The 19,996-nt window shown below is 39.0% G+C and overlaps 1 protein-coding gene across 1 annotated transcript in view; it reads right to left on the reverse strand.

The window, feature by feature from the left end:
- Window positions 1–12,766, reverse strand: part of LOC147301557 (target of Nesh-SH3-like) — a 36,141-nt gene extending 23,375 nt beyond the window's left edge. The window contains exons 1-2 of the mRNA XM_086281763.1: window positions 12,464–12,766; window positions 3,149–3,328 (exon numbers count right to left, since the gene is read on the reverse strand). Of these exons, the coding sequence (XP_086137889.1) occupies window positions 3,149–3,328; window positions 12,464–12,554 (271 nt within the window). The 5' untranslated portion in view covers window positions 12,555–12,766. The remainder of the gene's footprint in view (window positions 1–3,148; window positions 3,329–12,463) is intronic.
- Between the last annotated feature and the right edge of the window lie 7,230 nt (window positions 12,767–19,996).

The raw sequence follows: 19,996 nt of genomic DNA on the forward strand, positions 1-19,996 counted from the left end.
TTTTTAACACCATACAGTGCTACTGTTTCTCCACTCTCGTGCAGTAAAGTTTAAATTGAAACAGCAACAGTTTGCCTGCAGAGGAAATGGTGAAGTATCCCTGAGTCGTCATGAAGCCATGTTTGTGTCTCATGTGGCTAAAAAAACCAAAACCCCGAAACCACCGGCAGCATCGGATTTAAAGAGTCAACACTGCGGTTGCAGTCCTCCTGGAACTGCTGATGGATGATCCTCCATTGAGGGTTTTTAAACAGGAAGGTAAACACCGCAGGAAATGTTTAAGAGCAGTTCTGATACCACAGTCCCGCCCAGATCGTCAAACTGACATGACATGACCTTGAGGCAGAAGTGGCAGTGATGAGAGATGAGTGGTGAAAATGAAGAAGGAGATTAAATTAAAATTCTCCCAGAGGAGCTCCAAGATCCTCCTGTATCTAACTGTTTATATGTGTTTATCATCTGTCTGCTGGATTTAATTTTCCCACAGTGAGGAAAGTAAACATGACATGGAAGAATGGGATACCTGATTTTCCCAGCAGCACATGAACTCAGCATGTCTCATAATGCCAAGAAAGGAAGAAACACTTAGATCTGAATTATTCAAATCAAATAATCTGAAGATGTTTGGATGTGTGGTGAGCTGTCCACCAAACCTCAGCCAGATATTGCACAGTTTGAACAAGGTACAAACCCATATGGAAAAGATATAAATAAATCTTATAAAGTTTGTATCTGTCTTGTGTGAAACTTATATGAAAAGCATACAAGAGTGAAAACAGATATAAGATCCTTAGAAAAATTATATAAATGAAACTTGTATGTTTTGGATACTTACTAAAACAATATATGAAAGTGGCCACATTCATGAGTAAATCATATAAGCCTTATATGATTCACTATATGAAGTAGGCCACATCTGATGCAAGTCTTTTATAATTTCTTTCTATTTCTTTTCCATATGGGAAGCTACTAAGTAAAGAAATGAAGCTCACAATTGATGAGAAAAGCTTTTTTGTTCACCGAACCTAAGCCAAATTTTAAGTCATATTAATTAATCATCAATGGCAAAATATATTTTATGTCATCAGAAATATACCAAGAAAATCAAAGCTAGACCATGCAAATTCTGGCAATTTTTAATCAGAATCATCAGAATCAGATTAGCTTATTAGTCTCAGAGGAAATTATGTGGTCACAGTTGCTCAAAGAGAGTCAGAAAACATACAGCATCCAAAAGACTAAAAAAACAGACCATAACTTAATCAAAAGTTGGAACTTCACTTCCATATCTGACTTAAGTATCTTTAATGCGATACACAGAGAGACTGGAGTAAAGCTGATGTTTCTCAGCAAACTACTAATGTTGTACCAATTTATAACACGAGCAAAATATTATGCCAGAGTTCGGATGTTTTCATCAAAGCCAATCAAGCAGTTGATGAGAAAATTGTCTTTAAAAGTTTGGGCTCTTTTTGTTGAAGTCTCCACCAAAACTGATGCCAACTTTTAAGGAAGTTCCATCAATCATCTGAGGAAAAACTACCACATTTATTTTTTACCAGAAATCTATCCAGAAAACCAGTGCCAGACACTCTGGCACAATTTGGCTATTTCTACCATAAGATTTGAAGAAAAAAAAAAAGACAAAAATTTATCATCACACGAGTAAATGAGGGCCTGTCTACCAACCTTCAGCCGCCTCTTCATCATTGAATTAGTATCTTAGTGACCCACACAGAGAGACTGGAGCAAAGTCACTATTACTGTACATTAATCAGAAAAGTAGGGACGCAGTGAATAAAGTATTTAAAATAGCACCACTAAACCTCAGCCAACGTCTGTGTAATTTTAAACATAATATGAAACTACTTCCAGCAGGATGAAAAAAAGCTCAAAGCTGATAAGAACTGCAACTGCATCTAAAATCAGTAATGTCATTCATGAACAGCCCAATTTAGTTGATTTCAAAGAAAGTACAAAGCTAAATTTGCTACACTCTCATCACCAAGAAATTAAGCTCTCAAGGCTAAGAGAACCTGGATAAAAACATCCAAAAGGCAAGAAAAGTTGAGCGTTTTGGCACCTGTCCATCAACCGAAATGTTGTAGCCTCTTGACTTCTAATTCTGCCAACATACACGGCAATACTGAGCAAATTTTGGGTTTTCACACAAAGGATCACCACAAAACCTCAGCCAAGTTTAGTCATATTTTAATGTTTCATAATGCCAACACGATAAGCAGTTTTGACCCAGGATTTATGTTTTTTTCACTTCCACATCTCTCACTAAAGCAAATGTATCCAAGACCATAAACAAACTTCAGCCAAATCTGGTGCTTTTTTGTGAGCATAATGCAGAGCCAATATTTGTCATTAGATGATAAATGGGCTTTCCTGCTTGAGGAGAAAAGTCCTCATAATTCTGGTCTAAATTCCAAAAGCTGCTGCAGTCATTTAGTCCCAAGTCTGCAGGAGTGCAAACAAACTCATCCTGCATGAAAACTGGTGTTGAAGGATGACTTTCAGCCGGTTTTCTGTTAACCCTCTCACTGTGGCCGATTATATGCATCATACCATCGCAACTTTTAGAGCTTTCTTGGTGTGATGGGATAAAAATTCTTGGCTGCGCTTCAGAAAACGGATCAGAGCCACCTGCTGCTGTCACTGTGAGACTCTGCTGCTTCTCAAAGCTTCTTACATTCTTCTTTTCCCGAAAGTATTCCTACAGAAACTCTCACTTTCCCACGAGTGTAAAGCTTTAGACATGGAGGTTTGGTGGTCACACCGATGCAGAAACAAAAGTTCCAGAATCAAAACAACACAAAGTCGTGGTTTGGCACAGATTTAATCATCTCCTCATGAACCTGTTTAATGTTTTAAAGACAGACACTAATACATTCAGCTTCTGAGAATTGTATAAAGGGAAAATATTCGGAAAAGGGAGTGGAAGGTTTCATTTTGCCCAAGTGTACTATTTTTTTCTAATAAACTTTTAAGGAAATTCATAAAGATCTGCTGCCTTTTATCTGCAAAGACCATCTTCATCAACAACTTGATACTGATTAAAACAAATGGAAAAGTAAATTGGAAAAGAAAAACATTATAAATATGCACATACTGTAGATGAAGAAATATTTGTGGGTCTTACCCATCTCAGTCTCGTAGGGCTGTCCGTTTTCAGGCAGCTGGATGAACTGTTTGGAGAACATGCTGCTGCCGTAACCCAGAATATAACCCTCTAACTTCACATCTGGACTTGGACGCACAAACTTCATCACAATGGTGTCACCAGTGGCGTTGATTCGAACCTTCATGTTCTGTCGACGCACTAAGGAAGAGAAGAAGCAAGACTATTAGGGAATATCAGGAATTCAACAACAAATACTCAAGGTGAGAAAAAATCATAACATAATCAAAGTTCATGTAATAAAAATTTACAAAGTCAGAACTGTGTGATACATTTCAAAGACATTTTGGTTTTTGACTCAAAAAATTGGTACCAAGACCAGATTTAAATGTTTCAAGACCAAGCTCTTATTTACTAAGGCATAAATATGGGTTGAAGACCCACTGGCAACATCTGGTTGATAGGTAAAAACGACTGATAATGAGTGGTTGCTGGCTGTCTCAAGTTGAAATCAGTCATAAAAAGGGTGGCTGTAGCTCAGGTGGCAGAGCAGGTCAACCACTAATCAGAAGGTTGGTGGTTCAATCCCAGGCTACCTCCCAGCTGCGTGCCAAATATCCTTGGGCAAGATACTAACCCCATGTTTGCCTACTGGTGGTGGTCAGAGGGCCCGGTGGCGCCAGTGTCCGGCAGCCTCGCCTCTGTCAGTGTGCCCCAGGACAGCTGTGGCTACAATGTAGCTTCCCATCACCAGTGTGTGAATATGGGTGAATGACTGAATGTAGTGTAAAGTGCTTTGGGGTCCTTAGAGACTAAGAAAAGTGCTATACAAATGCAGGCCATTTACTATTTTGCTCCACCAAAAATCTCTTTTTGATTGCTTTGGTCACTAACAGGTTGCTGCAGTCACCCATAATTTGCATCTAAAAAATGCACTATAAATTAAGTTTCAAGAAATTGAAATGTATCAAAAACATTTTATATACATAATAAAAAACTATGTTAATTGGAATAACATTTCATTTTCCAATAGTCATGTTGCCATTTCAGTTTTTCTTTTTTTTTCTTTCTCCTGCCAGTGTGCCACTGAGCTCTGTCAAACCCAAACAGGTAGTATCAGATCAATCTGATGATAATTACAGTTGAACACTTTGCGAAATTAGCACAAACAGTTAGAGAGGAACCATTTGTTTTAGCTTTACAGAAAAATCAAAGACCAAAGTGGGGACAGACAAGGACTCAAACTCTACACCAGCTCCAGTGTCGCTCTGAGCTTTTACAGTCAATCATCTTGGATATCAAGTAAGAATTCAGAGTTCAACCACATTTCACTCTAAGTACAAATTAATTAAATAGTCTTTATGAACACAAAGACAAGATACTTAAATTTTTAATTCAAAAAGTGATTGAAACATGGCATGTTATCGAATCTTCAAGTCAGTCAAATAAGGATTTTCTAATAAGATGCCCAAAACTCTAAAACTGGTCTGGAGAGAACATTTCTACTGCCTATAAGACTTTACTTTTATAGAAATTAGCTTAGAAAGAAATGGGGAAAAATCAACAGTTAAAAGTGTGGCCTATTACTTACTGCAGGAGTTATTTAAAGTTATTGTAACATGATTAAAGAGGGTATTTGCACTCAAAGCTAATCACTGAAGCTTAGTCTAGCCCACTCAGTGTCACACTGTGATCCAGCGGGTACCCCTTTAGCGTCTTTTTCCATGGTGTCTGAAATAGAAACCATGAGACTGTGGCCACATGTTCTTTGCTGGTGTAGCCACTGTCACAGGATGAAAACAAAGGAGAAACTTGTTGCAGATGACAAAAGTTTTTTTCCTAACATGTGGTTTTGCATTCTCAAGGGACTTATTTTAACACAAAGCAGGACCTTTTCCTAAAACAAACCAAGATAATCTCACTGCAACTGAAAAAAAACGAGTAAAGGTTATGTTTTTAGAAATCAAAGGCAGTAAAAACAAACCATGGTGAAAGTTTTATTGATTTAAAGCTCCATCAAACAAAAACCTAAACCATGCAGGTTTAGGTTAGTGCCTGGACCTAAGCAAGAATCTAGACCAAGTTCATAAAACGTCCATAAAGGACACAAACCAGTTCTCAGAATTAACATGTCAATTACATGAACAGCACAATAATCAATCAGCACAGTGTGGATTTTTTAGGTCTCTAAAATAATGCTATTTTCTCTTGGAGGACCAATGACAAAAGAGATCCTATATAGAATCCTGCAACACAGACGGCCAGTGTTGCACGATGTCTTCAAACGAGACAATTTTAAAATGTTTCTTGTTTTTGTTTGCTTTGTTTGTTGTTTGTTGGAGAGAAACCACATTTCCCTTGACAGGTTATTGAGATTCTGTTTTATATGTTTGGGGACGTCATTTTTGGAATAAATGCTATATTAAATTCCTGATGATGGAAAGAGTTTTTAGAGTTTTCCAACACTTTTATTACAAAATGAAGCTGCCAGAAATTTATTTCAAAGAGACAAGAATTATGTCTGTCAATTTTCTTCTTCTTACCCAAAGTTATATTCAAGACAATCCTTTCCTCAGGTTTTCCAATTCCTCCTGTGGGATCCTGAGAGAGATCCATGGGATATACATGATATTGGTGTACGTTATGGTCTCCTCAGAGCTTGGCATTCCATGCCCAGAAAACCTGGGCTGGTGTCCAGAAGGCATTTGGATTAGATGGCCGAACCACCTCAACTGGATGAATACTGGCTCTATTCTAAGCTCTGTCCAGTTTATAGTCCAGTAACATGGAAGTTTCTGACTGGACTGAACATTCCAGTCTGAAGATACAGTCTGTTCTGTAGGGGAAGTCATGCTTTGATTACATTTCACGCTGAGATGGATATCTCATCTACAATCCACTGTCTGTATATCTCTGTTTTTCATGGGCTTTTACGATTTCCCTCAGAGCCTCTGCTCAAGCAGTTAATGAGCATGTTTGGTGTCCAGTGGCAGATCCTCCTGACCTCTGTCTGCAGGGTTCAAGTGCATCATCATGGTCCACACTTAAAATTTTAACAAGGACAAAATGTTTCAGTCCTGCAGGGTTTTCTCTATAAACTTTTTATTTTCCAGGCCCCAGAGCTCTGACAGTGTCCAAACACAGGAAAGCACGAGGAGGTCCAAATTACTCTGTGAATAAGCTGCTTTAAACCAAGCCAGCATCAAACTTAGCCTCCTCAGAGTCAGAACTCACAGACATGAAACAGATTTGACTTCCATTTCCTGTGCATCATTATCTCTGATAATCCACTCAGAAACTGGAGAAAAGACGTTCAGAAGCTGCCTGGGAATCAGTCTGTTTTCAGTTTTCCTTTAGCGTCACAGTAACAGTACATCAATGAAACACTGTAAACTGAGAGTTCAGCAGACACTTCAACTACCCGCGAAGTGATACAGGCTGAGAATGTCCAACTGTACCCAAAACAAGGTTATTTCATGTGAATACACCAGAAGAACTCAAACTTTGACCTGGAAAGTCCTAAACCTAAAATGGCTGAATAAGCAGGACTTGCAGCCTCTTTAAGTTTTCCACATCAGCCAGGGTTGCTTGTTTTTCCAACACTTTCCCACCATTTAAAGAGGACCGACTTGCTTGAACATGATGAAGCTGTTAAGAGCTCATCTGCATTTGGTTTTCTCTTGAATCCACACCATGAAAACTCAATGACGAGGCAATCACACATGTGACGCTTCATGTTCCTCTCCGTGCCTTCATGTGGCTTTCCGAGCTATGGTAACATTCAGACTGGCTTCTGACGAACTGCAAACCAGTCCCAGCATAACGAACCTGTTAGCTGGATTTTTGTAAGGTTTCCTACATGTAATCCCAAAAATTCCTCTGTCTTTAAAATGTTTCTACTCTGAACACAGAACTTCACTACACAGTTGTTATTATTCTCTAGCTTCTGATAATCTATCTTATCAGGTAGATCTTGTCTAGCTGTCACCACAATGCAGTATCTCAGAAAATTGTAAGGATTTTTTATATACCGGTACATTTATGATCCAAATACAATGCTCATGTAACGCTGCAAATTTGTAATATTACAAACAAATTTGTTTGTAAAAACACTGTATTTAAAAATGTCCAGTTTTTTTTAAGATTGCTGCAGCAACTTAATGTGCACCAATTTAGGTGCTGCCCCTTGCTTTGTGTGGTTCTGCTGCAGGTTTATTTCTGTTAAAAGGGAGTTTTTCCTTCCCACTGTGGCCAAAGCACTTTCCCATAGGCAGGTGATCGGATTGTTGGAGTTTCAGTCTTTTCTTTGTGTTATGTACAGTCTTCACCTTACCTTCTTGATATAAAGCACCCTGCGGCAACTGTTGTTTAGTGCCATATACTGTAGATAAAACTGAACTGAAACTGAATTGTAATGGTGTTGCAAAGCCCATGTAGATGATATTGAATGCTGGAATGTTGACAATTTTTGACTTTGTAGGTCTTTAACGAAGATTTATTGCCTCAAACCTTTCATAAAAAACACTGTGATCTGTAAATTGTGCTCCTACCTTTTATGATCCAAGTATCTCTATCAGCTGAAGCCATCAACTGAGGCTCTGTGATGTTTATGTGAGCGGTTATTCAGCCTTAAATAGAGGAAGGTTAAATCAGCTGCTGCTGGAAGACACATCCTTTCATAGAAGTGACTACAGGTTAATGTGGAGCCCAATTGAGCAGTTTGAAGTGATAAATTCCAGCAGAGGAGCATTTTTCTGTTTCTGAACTGTTGTTTTAGCTGATTAACTCTCTATGCAGAAGCTCAGTGGAACAATCAGGTCTAATTAGGCATTAAAGCCTCCTGCGAGGAACGGCATGTGCCCAATCACTAGACAAGTGTTTTCTTTTTTATTTTTATTTTTTGTAAGGTTTGGATTTTTCCAAGCATGTCATTGTGTTCAAGTACATCCAGTCCATCATCTTGTCTAGGTTTTCTTTGGGCTGTTTGTTCATGCAGATCAGTATGAGAAAAGCCTGCAGAGAGGCCAACATGCTGGACATGTGGAATCATGTAGCTCATTCTTGGCACCGCTGTTTGGCCTGTCGAAGGCGGAGGGATAAACCTCAACATCATGACAGACATCAGCCCCCCACCCCCACGGAAAAAAAACAAACAAAAAACAGTGCTTAATATAGACGAGGGTTCCCCCTCCCAAAAGCATGGACAACATATCCCAGCTGCAGCAGTTTTCTCGGTGTGTCAAACTCTTATATCTCTGTAATGACTCTCATTTTTCCTTAGGAACAAATGGACCCTAATGAAGAGACATTAAGTACAACAAAATACCACAAGTACCCACGAAACCAGCGTCAAATGGAAGAAAAAGTACTCCAGCAAGTAACCAAAAGTACTATAAAAAATCTTAAAATAAACCCACAAACAGTAATAGCTCAAAAAGCTATCAGTGTTCTCATCAACTAACATCATCACATGTGCTACATTAAATACCTGCAACATTACAAAAGACAGTCAAAAAAGCATAACATTTTCTATAAATTCTTACAGCACAGAGCCAAATGCCCAGAAGCACAAAAAACAACCATAAGAACTCAACAATTACCAACAAGAGTACTAAAACAGGTCTTTTACTTCATCTTACTACAAGAAAAGGGTATCACAAGGAGGTAAAAGTACAGAAAAATCACCCAAGTGTGCAAAATATGAAAACCAAAGAACAAGTACTGCCATGTAGTATAAAGAACTATACATTAACTATGTCACCAGGTAGCACAAACAAACAGTAATGAACCAAGTGCATCAAAGTAAATATAAAGCTACTCTAAACTTACACTGCTATGAATCGGAAAGTACCACAAAACTGCTCAAAATAAAGTACCAAAAAGGAGCACAAAGTCCTAACAAAGGCTAAAATACTACAAGAAACCAAACTGTTACATCAAAGTACTGTGGGAAAAAACAATCCAAAGTACTATAAAACGGCATCTGATCCACAAAGAACACATAAAGTATTACTATGCACAAAGAGCAGCTATAAACTGCTCATAACCCAGAAAGGTTCCAAAATAACTACCACTAAGAATTACATTAGAAGTACAGCAAAACATCAAAATGAACTGAAAGATAATGTTGTACCAAAAAGTGATACATGAGTCACTGAGTACTGCAACAAAACATGAACAATAAACCACCACACAAGATGCAGTATTAGAAGGTACTGGTCGTAGTCGGACGACCAGAGAGACACACATAACATTTTCCAGTTAGCAAAAGAAATCACCTGCGTGCAGTCTGGAGTCTGTTTCTGCACACACTCAGTGTGCAGCAGCTCCTTTTAAGGGAAGAAATGCCACCAGACAACAGAGCAAGCCAGCTCATTAGCAGCAACGGTAAAACAGTGTGGTGGAACTCAAACAGTCGTCTGTGATACAGCACAGGCCCCGGTATCTCTAGACCTCCAAGCGTCTGCTCCTGCTGCTGGCTTCAGTGAGGGTTGTTATCATCTTTCAGGTGGGAAATCCCCCCAAAAGAAAATACACAAAGAACTAAAACATGCTGAAACTCAACTTTAAGCCTGAAACTGATCCTGAAATAATCTTCAAAGTTATTTATTTGAAAAACTCCATGAGAAAAAGACTGCACATTGATCCTGCACCCCCTTTTGGCCACACCTCCAGATGGTTTTTGTGTAACTGGATTTAATTTACTGAACATAAAATGTTAGTTATCATGAGATGTGTCACGGCACCCTAAAGGTAAGCTACGAAACAGCATCAAAAACCCACCCACTCATACAATTAAAATTCATCAACTAATCAATGAAAGTACAAAAATGTTACTTAGTGCCCCCTGCAGGTCACCTGCAACTGAAGTTACATTTGTAATAATTAAATCTGTTTGTGTATCCGACTCCAAACATGTTGGCTTCTCGAGTAAAGCTGGACATTTTAATGGGGAGTCTGTGGGGACTGACTAACTGCTGGTGCCTCAAAAGATATTGCATGTTTTAGCATTTAAGTGGGGACTAACCTTGGGTTGTTTTTTTTTTTTTTATATATAAATGACCCAAAAAAAAGGCGAAAAAGGGGGGCCCCTTCAGGTCAACTGCAACATTATGTTAAAAAAAAAAAAACTCAGTTTGGCTGCTTTTAAGGGGAGAAACAGTTCAAAGAGAAACCAAACAAATTAGAGAGGTATTTAATAAAAATGAAGAATAGAGAAAAAAATTATTGTTAGTGACACCTTATCGTTTTACACAATAAGTCAAAAGAGAAATCTTTTTGCAATATTTCATGGCATTTCTTTGATAGGACAAGCTTTACATCCACTCTGAGTTTGCACAGGGAAAAATGTGAAGAAACAGTTACACGTGCAAAATTATAACCCTCGAATTCTATTTGTACCTAGATGTATTCAACGAAAATAATGGGAAACAGCTGTTTTTTGAAGCAGCTGCCCAGAAAACTAAAACAGGAGTTGTATGGAAGTTTAACAATGACAAAACCCCTGCAACTGGTCTTTGTTTTACAAACACTGAGAGCCCCGTAATAACCTGTTTGGCTAGTTAACTTTTCCCTTTAAGAGCTTCGGTATAAAAACTGAATCTAACAGCTGTATGTGGGCGTGGCCTGATGAAACTGTTGTCAAGGATCCCCCGAATCTGAAACAAAGCCAGCTGAAACAAACAAAATCAAAGCAGGACTTAGCACGAAACTTGTTCCACATTTACACACGTGTCCCTGTGTGCTTCTTATTCTTCACCACATTAATTACATTTTTGCTCACTCTGTACTTTTGCCACCAATAAACTTCCCTATAAAGAAAGAACTGCGGAAAATATATGCAAAAAAAGATAAAACAAACTGGAAAAAAAAAAACCACGGAGCTCCTCCAAACACATCACTCACTCTCTCTGTCCCTCTATGTTGCTCTTGGCTGTCTCTCACCCGGTGAGGTAATCTTCTCTGAGCTGTCACGTCAGCCCACCGTGTCTCTCTGAATGAGGGGGATTTTATCATCTTACATAACATAAAAAGCTCAATGAGGCAGAAAAAAATGACAGGTTATTTCATGAATTAGCCCCTCCTCCCATCGGGCCGGGGCAGGCACAACCTGCAGCAAAGCCTGGCTGCAGGAGCTGACAAAGACACCGAACCAAAATCCACCTCAACACTCAGCCAAAAGGCAATCAGGAAAAGGCCAAAATGCATGTATTATAAAGTGTTCTGAAAGAGTATTCTGTCACTTCTCCGCAGCTGCAGACCATTATTGCAGCCAAAGAAGCCGAGTCAGCAGAAAGGAGAGAACGCACTGATGACAGAATCAGGCAAGCACCTGCAGGCGAAGAGCTGCACAGGTCATTAACGGCACACATGGCAGATTAAGCAAGACAAAAACTCAAATCTATTCACAAATGAGTCTTTTTTTATGTGCAGGAACACTGAAGGATAAGCAGGCGCTCCAACCAGGGAAATCTGCTAATTCTGCTAAAACTTGGGACAAGTAGCAGCATGAAAACGCTGTTCAGCTCTTAAACATTCAGTTTCCTCAGGGTTTCCTCATGTGTCAAAAGATTCAATAAACTCATCACATTGAACTAATTTGGACACGTTTGAGATATTTGCCTGCCTGCACCCAATCATCATGCTGACTTTAGCACTTCTAGCGTTGTCCTCATAACTTTAATGCTTTCTCTTTTTCTCTTATGTTTATGCGTCTTCTGTGGACAGATTTTTCATCCCTACTCCTACTTTATAATTTAACCATTTATTTTCACTCTTGTGTACCTGCATTGCTTCCTGCCTAAATCTCCTACATCCATTTACTTTCATCTTTGCACTTTTCCACATTTTCATGACTTAAACCTGACTTTTTTTCTTCTCACACCTCACGACTTTTAATTATTACATCCATCCTGTTTGACAGACCCACGGACACATTTTTGTTGCTGCAAACATTATTCTACATTTGCTGTATTACATTGTTATCAAGTTGATGCCACTTTGTTTCACAACTATTTGTTTCTTTTCTGTAGACATTTCACCCACTTACTTCCATTCTTTTAGCATTTATTTCTGTACATTTTCCTCATTTATTTCAAACCTCCTATTGCTTAGTACTACTTGTAAGCATGTCACCATCTTTTGTTTCACAACTTTATGCCAATCTGTTTCATTCATGCATGAAATGAGCCATTTACTCTTTTAGTTTTTGCATTTTTATTATTACAGCTCTGTTACTTTACTTATTTCTGCTCTCTTTCATGCCCGTGCTACCCCGTTGACTTCCCATTACGCTATGCAACTTGGGTTTTTTTGCATGCCGTTTTGTGCACTTGCCTCTGATCCTCTGTGCAGGGATGCCGCTGAGGAGAGTCGTGCCCTCGAGCAGCAGCAGGAGGACTCGGAGGAGGGGAGCGATGCCCGGCATGACCTCTCAAAGCTTCAGCTTGCAGGAGACGAGGATGAAGGCGAGGATGCAGCCTCTGGGATTAGCCTGGAGATGAAGATGGGGCGCAGATTTAAAGGATGAGGAGCAACCAGGTGCTGGACAACTTCACTAAGTGCCTCTCCCTGCAGTTGGTCAGTCGGACTTAGGACTTGTTCAGCTGTTGGACGTCCTCGCTGTGAAGAGGGGGACCACTGAAACAGCAACATCTATAGCTTCTGCAGGTGGGCGTGGCCTGGAAGGCATCTCCAAGCCCCACATACGGCCCTCTGTTACTGTACATGCCCTCCTCTCTCGGCAGCCTGCACCCCTCCCTTTTCTCTCTGGACCTCAAACATGATTTTTTTTTCTCTCTCTCTCTTTTACCCCCTCTCTGCTTTTTTCATCATGCACACCTCCTCCTCCTTCCTCACCCCTCCCTTTCCTCATTTTGTTGTTTTCCAGGGTTTGGCTGTTGGACACTTCAGAGCAGGAGGTTAGCAGCAGGCTGTGATCACAAAGAACCACAAACACGTCAGAAACTGTGTCAACAGTGAAATCATCCATTTAGTGTCTGTTCTTTGTTTGTAACACCCGTGTTTATCTGTGCCAAGACTTTTTTTTAAATGTAAAAGTTAGAAAATCATATTAGTGTAAGAGACATTTCTCTGGTTGTGCACAATTTGTTTTTTCATGTTGTTTCTTTCTTCAGTTCTTTTGTGTCTTTTTGTTGTTTTCTTGTTTCAATTTTTAGCAGTTTTATCTATTTTTTTTAGCTATTTTTTGACTTTTTTTGTTAGTGTTGATTTGTGGCTCTGTGGTTAGTTTGTTGTATCATTTTGCATTTTTGTTACATCGTATCCTTTTGTTTTCTCTGCTTTGTGGTCTTTTAGACTCTTTTTGATCATTTTTAATCTCTGTTTTGTGGCTGTTGGTGGTTGTTTTGACTTTTTTGGATTTCTTTCAGTTCTCTTTATTGTTTTTTGTCTTTCTTGTTGTTTTGTTTCTCCTTGCGGCTTTTTAATTGTGTAGATGTTGTTACACTTTGTTGTTATTTTGTGTCCTTTAGTTGTGGTTTTGAGTATGATAAGGCCCAGGGGCCTTGAAGCCCCTTCCAGTTCATTGAGTAATTTAATCATATATGTAAGGGCTGCACATGTTGACAGCTTGTTGAGAAGAGTTACCTCTTGTGGTATAAAGAGTGTTTATTGTACTTAATTTCTGTATAATTGTAGCCTCATGTTTCACCATCATCACCTAAATGATGTTGATAACAGACGTTTTGTTGTTTGGCTCACAGAGCAGCATCTGGATGTGGAACCTGTGTGGGAGGATCTCTGAGGGTTGTACTGACAGGAACGACAGGAATGTATATCAGCCGGGGATGTTTCACAAACACAGAATTGGACAAACTACTGTGACGAGCGTCTGTCAGTGGGACATCTGTCAATGCACACACTGATCACAGCAGCAGTGTGTTTGGGTCACTGAGGTTTGTTGCACGTGCTCGCAGAGCAGAAATCAGAGCGTCCTCGGTGGCCTCGCTGCTCCTGGACCTGAGCACGATGGGAAGCCACACACACACACACACACACACACACAAAAACACACACACAAGCTCCGCCCACATCACAACACATCCGTTCTCTTCACACGTGCATGCTGAGAACAGCCACAGAGCCAAAAACTGACATGTTTTCTCCAAGTTGGAGCCTGAATGGAGGGAGGATGAAGAGGAGGAGGAGGAGCAGCAGTGATGACTGAAAGGAAAACCCAAAACCTGGCCCTGGACTCTGGGTTTATGTATCCAACACGTGCCGTCACATGCGACAGGATGAAGGAGAAAGGGAAAACTGCCAAACAGCAGCTGATGCAGAAGAGGAATGAAGTATCGGAGATTTGTGTTGCACAACAGCAGCAGAAAGCGTAGAAAAAAAAATGGAAAAAAAGGAAATGATGACAGGTGCATATCAAGTGTCAATACTGTTGTAACTAGTGTTAAAGTAAAGTGTAACACTGGCAAAGGAGTGCCGCAGTGGGTCAAAATCCAGAGGCTGCGTCATCGTTTACTATTAGAAACTGTATTAGAGCTGATGCTGTGGATGGAATATTTGCCCCAATGGCCAAATGCAGAACTACAACTGAAAGAAATCCTTTCATCTCCCAGATTTTTCAGTAACAGTAACAGACTAAACTTTTTAAATAACACAATATGGTACAAAGTTTACAAATCTAATACATAATAATATACACAAATCACTCAATTATAGATATAAAAAAATATTCGCAAGAATATTACAGAGGTGGAATATATACTGTATATCTATATATATATCTCTCTCTCTATATATATATATATATATATATATATATATATATATATATATATATCTATATATATATATCTATATATATATATATATATATATATATATATATATATATATATATATATATATATATATATATATATATATATACACACACACACACACACACACACACACACACACACACACACACATATACACATATATATATATATATATGATTGTCATTTGACTAACCTGTGAACTGTGTCATAGTAATCTTTTGCATAGTTTTCCCCTTCCTCAATCTAATAGCTTATAGGATTCCTAAATACTTAAGTTTGAGAAAGTCACAAAATTTCTTTCCATAGTTTTCCTAAATAAAATTTAACAAAACTGAATTTACTTAAAAATATTTGTTTCAACCATAAAGTTCTGCTTATTTGGGGGTTGTTATCTGCTTTTTTAACTGTTAAAACTGTTTATTTTACACTCCTTATTCATTTCATTCTCACCATTCCGGTTAACCCATTGACTTCTACTGTAAAACTCTTTATGGCTTGTTAATCTTATTCTTTTCGTATGGATTTCCACTTTACCTCATATCGTACCTGACAGTTTACCCATTTACTTCCACAGATCCAGTGCTTACCTCTGACCTTTGTCTGTCCTTCTTGTGTTCCTAAATTTCCTGTTCACTTGACTGTGTTACTTCCGTGCAAGTATGTCAGTCATTTTCCATACAGTTAAAACTCTCAAGTAATTCATTGCTAGTGGAAGAGTTAAAGGACACAGCTCAGGAAATCTCTGAAACCTGAGGAGAAAAGTGTCCCTGATAAATCAGTTTGGCTACAGTGAAGAAGTAGAGTGGATCCTCTTTTCATTCTGCTCCTTCTGAAGTGTGAATGTTGCAGGTTTAAATGGGCAGTAAAGAGTCTCACAGCTGTGAACAACAAGCTTGAACAAGCTGCAGCCAAAGTTAACACTTCAGGTTGTGAAAGCTCGCTCCTCTCGTCGTGTCTGCCTTCATAAAGCTTGTTTTTCTCTGCGAGCAGTAGAGAGGCTCCACGCTTCATCTTGTAAAACTTAAACGTTCCCACATCAAACGGCAGCCCAACTCGACGGACTCAGACTAATTAAGGATGCTGTTATTAGAAACATACTCACAGCCCCAGGGCACTACGCTCCCACTGCACTGCTAATTGGGCTAATGACGCTAACGCAGCCAATTAGGTCAATGAGCCGCTGTTATTCTATGGCCAATTTAGTCAAGTCCAACGCCAAACGAGTCGATTTAACAATTACGACTGAACTCTAATAGCAGATAAAAACATTTTGCACACTGATTCATTAACACTATTAATACAACCGCTACTACTAATTATAATAATAAAACGTTATGTTTCACTTCAGTTCCAATGTGATTAAGAGATTTAAAGTCACACACAAACATGTTACCAGGAATACTACATATACATTATAGCAATGGCATCTTGGAATTGTTTATCAGGAATAATGCTGCTGCATTTCCTCTAAGTTCGTAACCAAAACATGCCTGTTTTAATCCCTGACTTGCAACAGAATCAGTTTTTTGAAACGAGTCCAGTTTTCTTCATTCTCCTCAGTCATCTGTAAATGTTTAATGGCTTCAGATGCTTCATGACTGCACATATCTTAAAAAGTAATGGAGACGCTTCCAAGTCAGTCCCATCGGTGGATCCATGAGTGTGGTGAAGAAATGAAATAGAATGTTTGGCTTCGTTTGGAGGAAATTAGTAGAAAATGATGCACATGACATTTAAAAAATCACCCTACTGATAACGTGATTAGTATGAATATTTAACACATTACAAACACATGTTTTTGGGTTTGTTTGTTTTTTTGTTGAGAGTTTCAACACAAAGTCTCCAGAAAAGAAAAGTGGAGTGAACTTTGACTTTCAGGGCTAAGCTGACATTTAGTATATCCGCCCTCTGCTGTTCCTGGGAGCTCTTTAACCAATCAAACATCCCTTGTTGACAAAGCGCCTGCGTTGATTCGGCCTGCCAGAGCCCACACGTCACCTGCATCGCATCACGGTGATGAGCGCTAAAGCCAGGAGAGAGAAAACCCAGCGACGCTTATATAACCTTTTTTCTTTCTGGGGGAAAGTGCTGCACAATGCTGCCTTTGTCTGCCTTCAGGCTTCAGCAGCACAACTGAGAGAAGCACTAAAACAGGCACAAAGACCCATAACAGGCTGAAACACATGACCTTTTTTACACTTAACAGCCCCACTAAGTCTCCCTAATCTGTCAATAAAGTCAATATTAATTATGCTTAATAAATGCAGGGATTTATATTCTTTGAATTATGAGTGCTACAATAATTGAGGAATTTCAGTGCAGTTGCTTTTAATGACCCCTATCTGATGAGCTTTATCTGGACCTAATCTGGTGGTGAAAAGAAGGTTTTTAGGTTTTATCTGTTTCTTCATGTTGCTTTACACAAAGACACTGTGGTTTTTCTTGGTGTCAGCATTAAAGATAATTCACCTGTCAACCAAATAGACAATATGAAAGTTGAATGTAGCTTCTGGGTTTGAAAAGCACGAGTGGCGTATAGCTGCATTCATTTTTAATGGCCACTGGGAAGGAGGGGTGATAGCTGCAAAAACACTTAAAGTCTATGAAACAAAAAACAGCTCTTTGGTCTGACTGCCCATTGGCAGTCCATCGACAGCAGAGTCTACCTGCAGGGAGGATCAGTTGTTGATGGAGGATGTGTCAAAAACATGTATGGCTTCTGTTATTGTTGTTCCATTAGCCAGTCGTGAGGAAAAAGAAGAGTTCTACCATATAAAGAGCTGAAGTGAAATTAAGTGGGTTGTGCTTCTTTTTCTAGTGGACATTGCTGTTACTTTCTTCCCTGTTCAGGCCCACTTATCAACCAGTTAGCATCTGACCAATGTACAGGTCATCGAAGTGCAGCTGAGGTTTTGGACGACTGCAAAGGAGCACATTTGTGGTGGATAAAAATCACCCCCTGTCAGAGGAGGAGCCAGACATTTGAAACACCCGGGGCTTAGCCCTAAAGGGTAGTATGCATGTGGGATTTTTTTTTTGAGGGGGGGGGGGGGGGGGGGGGGGTGTAGAAATGACTGAAAGATTAATAGGCTCTGTTTTGAGTTTTGTTCAAAAAAGAATGACTTCATATAGGGAAATATATATATCACACATGCAGGACACCTTAAACTAGTTTTTTAATTGAGCAGCAAGACAGAACGAAGTCGGGGCTGCATCAAGACACAGGGACTAAACCCCAATTCAACCAGACCCAGAACTGATCCAGAATTAAAACAGGACTACAACAGTTCAAAAGCAGGATTACTGAGGACTTAACCAAGACATAACCACAATCAGAACTAGATGATAGTAGCACTAAAAATCATCATAGACCTGCACTACACTTATTTATTTAATTCTACCAAAGTACAATATTTAGATTGAGAAAAGTTTATATAATTATTTAGCCTTGTTGTGCAAACAAGCCTGCAGAACTTAATAAATATAGAATTTGAAAAATAGCAAACCTAAAAAGAAACACTAGGTACGAGATACATGAGTACCTATGATACGGTGATACTTTTGGTAAACAACCATGTGACTAACATGTGTGTCTCACCTGCTCTTGTTCCATCTCTGTTCTGTCCTCATTCTCCATCTCAATCTCTGCTCCTCTCTCTCCCTCTTTGTGCTGACAATCATCAAATATACAGTTTAAACCAGATATTTACAAACTCTTCAGATCAAAACACAAACACTTTTTTAATTGTAACATCAAATCAGACTAAATGTTTATTTTTTTAGATTGATAAATATAAAAACATATTTGTTAACTTTAAGAGTAAAGAGAGAAACTGTCTGTGTTTTTTAATTGCAAATGGCACCAAATTGTATTCAAATTGAGCCACACTTATGGAGCTCCACGATTCTTTTCCTGGTGTTTTGGTTGACATCTCTGGATTTTCCCATGTCAAAGAAACAGGCTCTGTGTTTTGCCTTATATGCATCCACAGCTGTGCCACCAATTTACTCACATGGACTCTACTAACCAATCAGAAGCTTCTTCAGCTCAGAATGGAATCGTCTGGAGTTTTCTTATTAATTAACAAACTTAGTGTACATGTACTCCTAAATTTAATGAAAGTGATAAAAAATAGACAGCTCTGTCTCTCTTTATTCTGACATTTAACTAATTCAAAATATATTTCAATATTTATCTAAAACAAAAGTTTACTCTAAATTGATGTTGTACAGTAAAAATGTTTTATGTTTTCTCCCTAAAGTGTAAATATCTGGTTACAAATGTGAATATCCTGCTGTGTACTGAAATCCCTCTTGTTTTGCATAGAAATATACTGAACAACATACAAAGCATAATATATAAAATAACATTTACCTGAGTTTTTTCTTTGAAAGAACCCTCTAATGTCCATTCTTATATTTCAGTACATAACTGAAACCGAATTAGTCGGGGAGGGTAAGAACTGAAAATATGAAATAAACACACGTAAGCTAAGACTCTCTAAAAAATAGCATTTGTTCGGCTTTTCATTTCGCCATTTGTTGATTCACTTGAAGAGCAAGTAAAATAATATTGGTCAAGTGATCAGTTTCATATCAATCTTTCGTGATGCACCGTCATATTTACATTATTTGTACGGTACGAATGATTTGCTTTGGTACCTGCTCAAACTTAAGCTCTCCTTAGTATGGCTGGCTCCGTCTCTCCAACAGCGCACTCACGGGCAGCAGCTCCCCCCGCCCCCTCGCTCAGTCGCTTAGTGCCTGAGCTTGGATCATACCAATATCAGGGGGGGATTCACGCACAGTCGTAAATTCCCACAGTGTGCACTATGTGCTTCGAATATTGTGTGTACTTTTTGTTTTATACAGTTGTCAGCCAGGCATCTAACTATGAAAAAATTACACTCCAAAATACCCCGGGCTTCTGACAAAACAACCCGGGCTTAAGCCCCGTAAGCCACCCCCACGCTCCGCCCCTGCCCCCTGTACAGAAGAACCCAAAAGCACTTCCTGCTGTAAAGTTTTAACATGCAAGTCCATGAGGACTGAGATACTGCTGGAGCCTCAA

The sequence above is a fragment of the Aulonocara sp. 'chitande type north' Nkhata Bay genome, linkage group LG23 (assembly GCF_057382095.1).
Source record: "Aulonocara sp. 'chitande type north' Nkhata Bay isolate Kocher_YH1m ecotype deep benthic linkage group LG23, A_spYH_male_GT1.1, whole genome shotgun sequence".
NCBI classification, from domain to species: domain Eukaryota; kingdom Metazoa; phylum Chordata; class Actinopteri; order Cichliformes; family Cichlidae; genus Aulonocara; species Aulonocara sp. 'chitande type north' Nkhata Bay.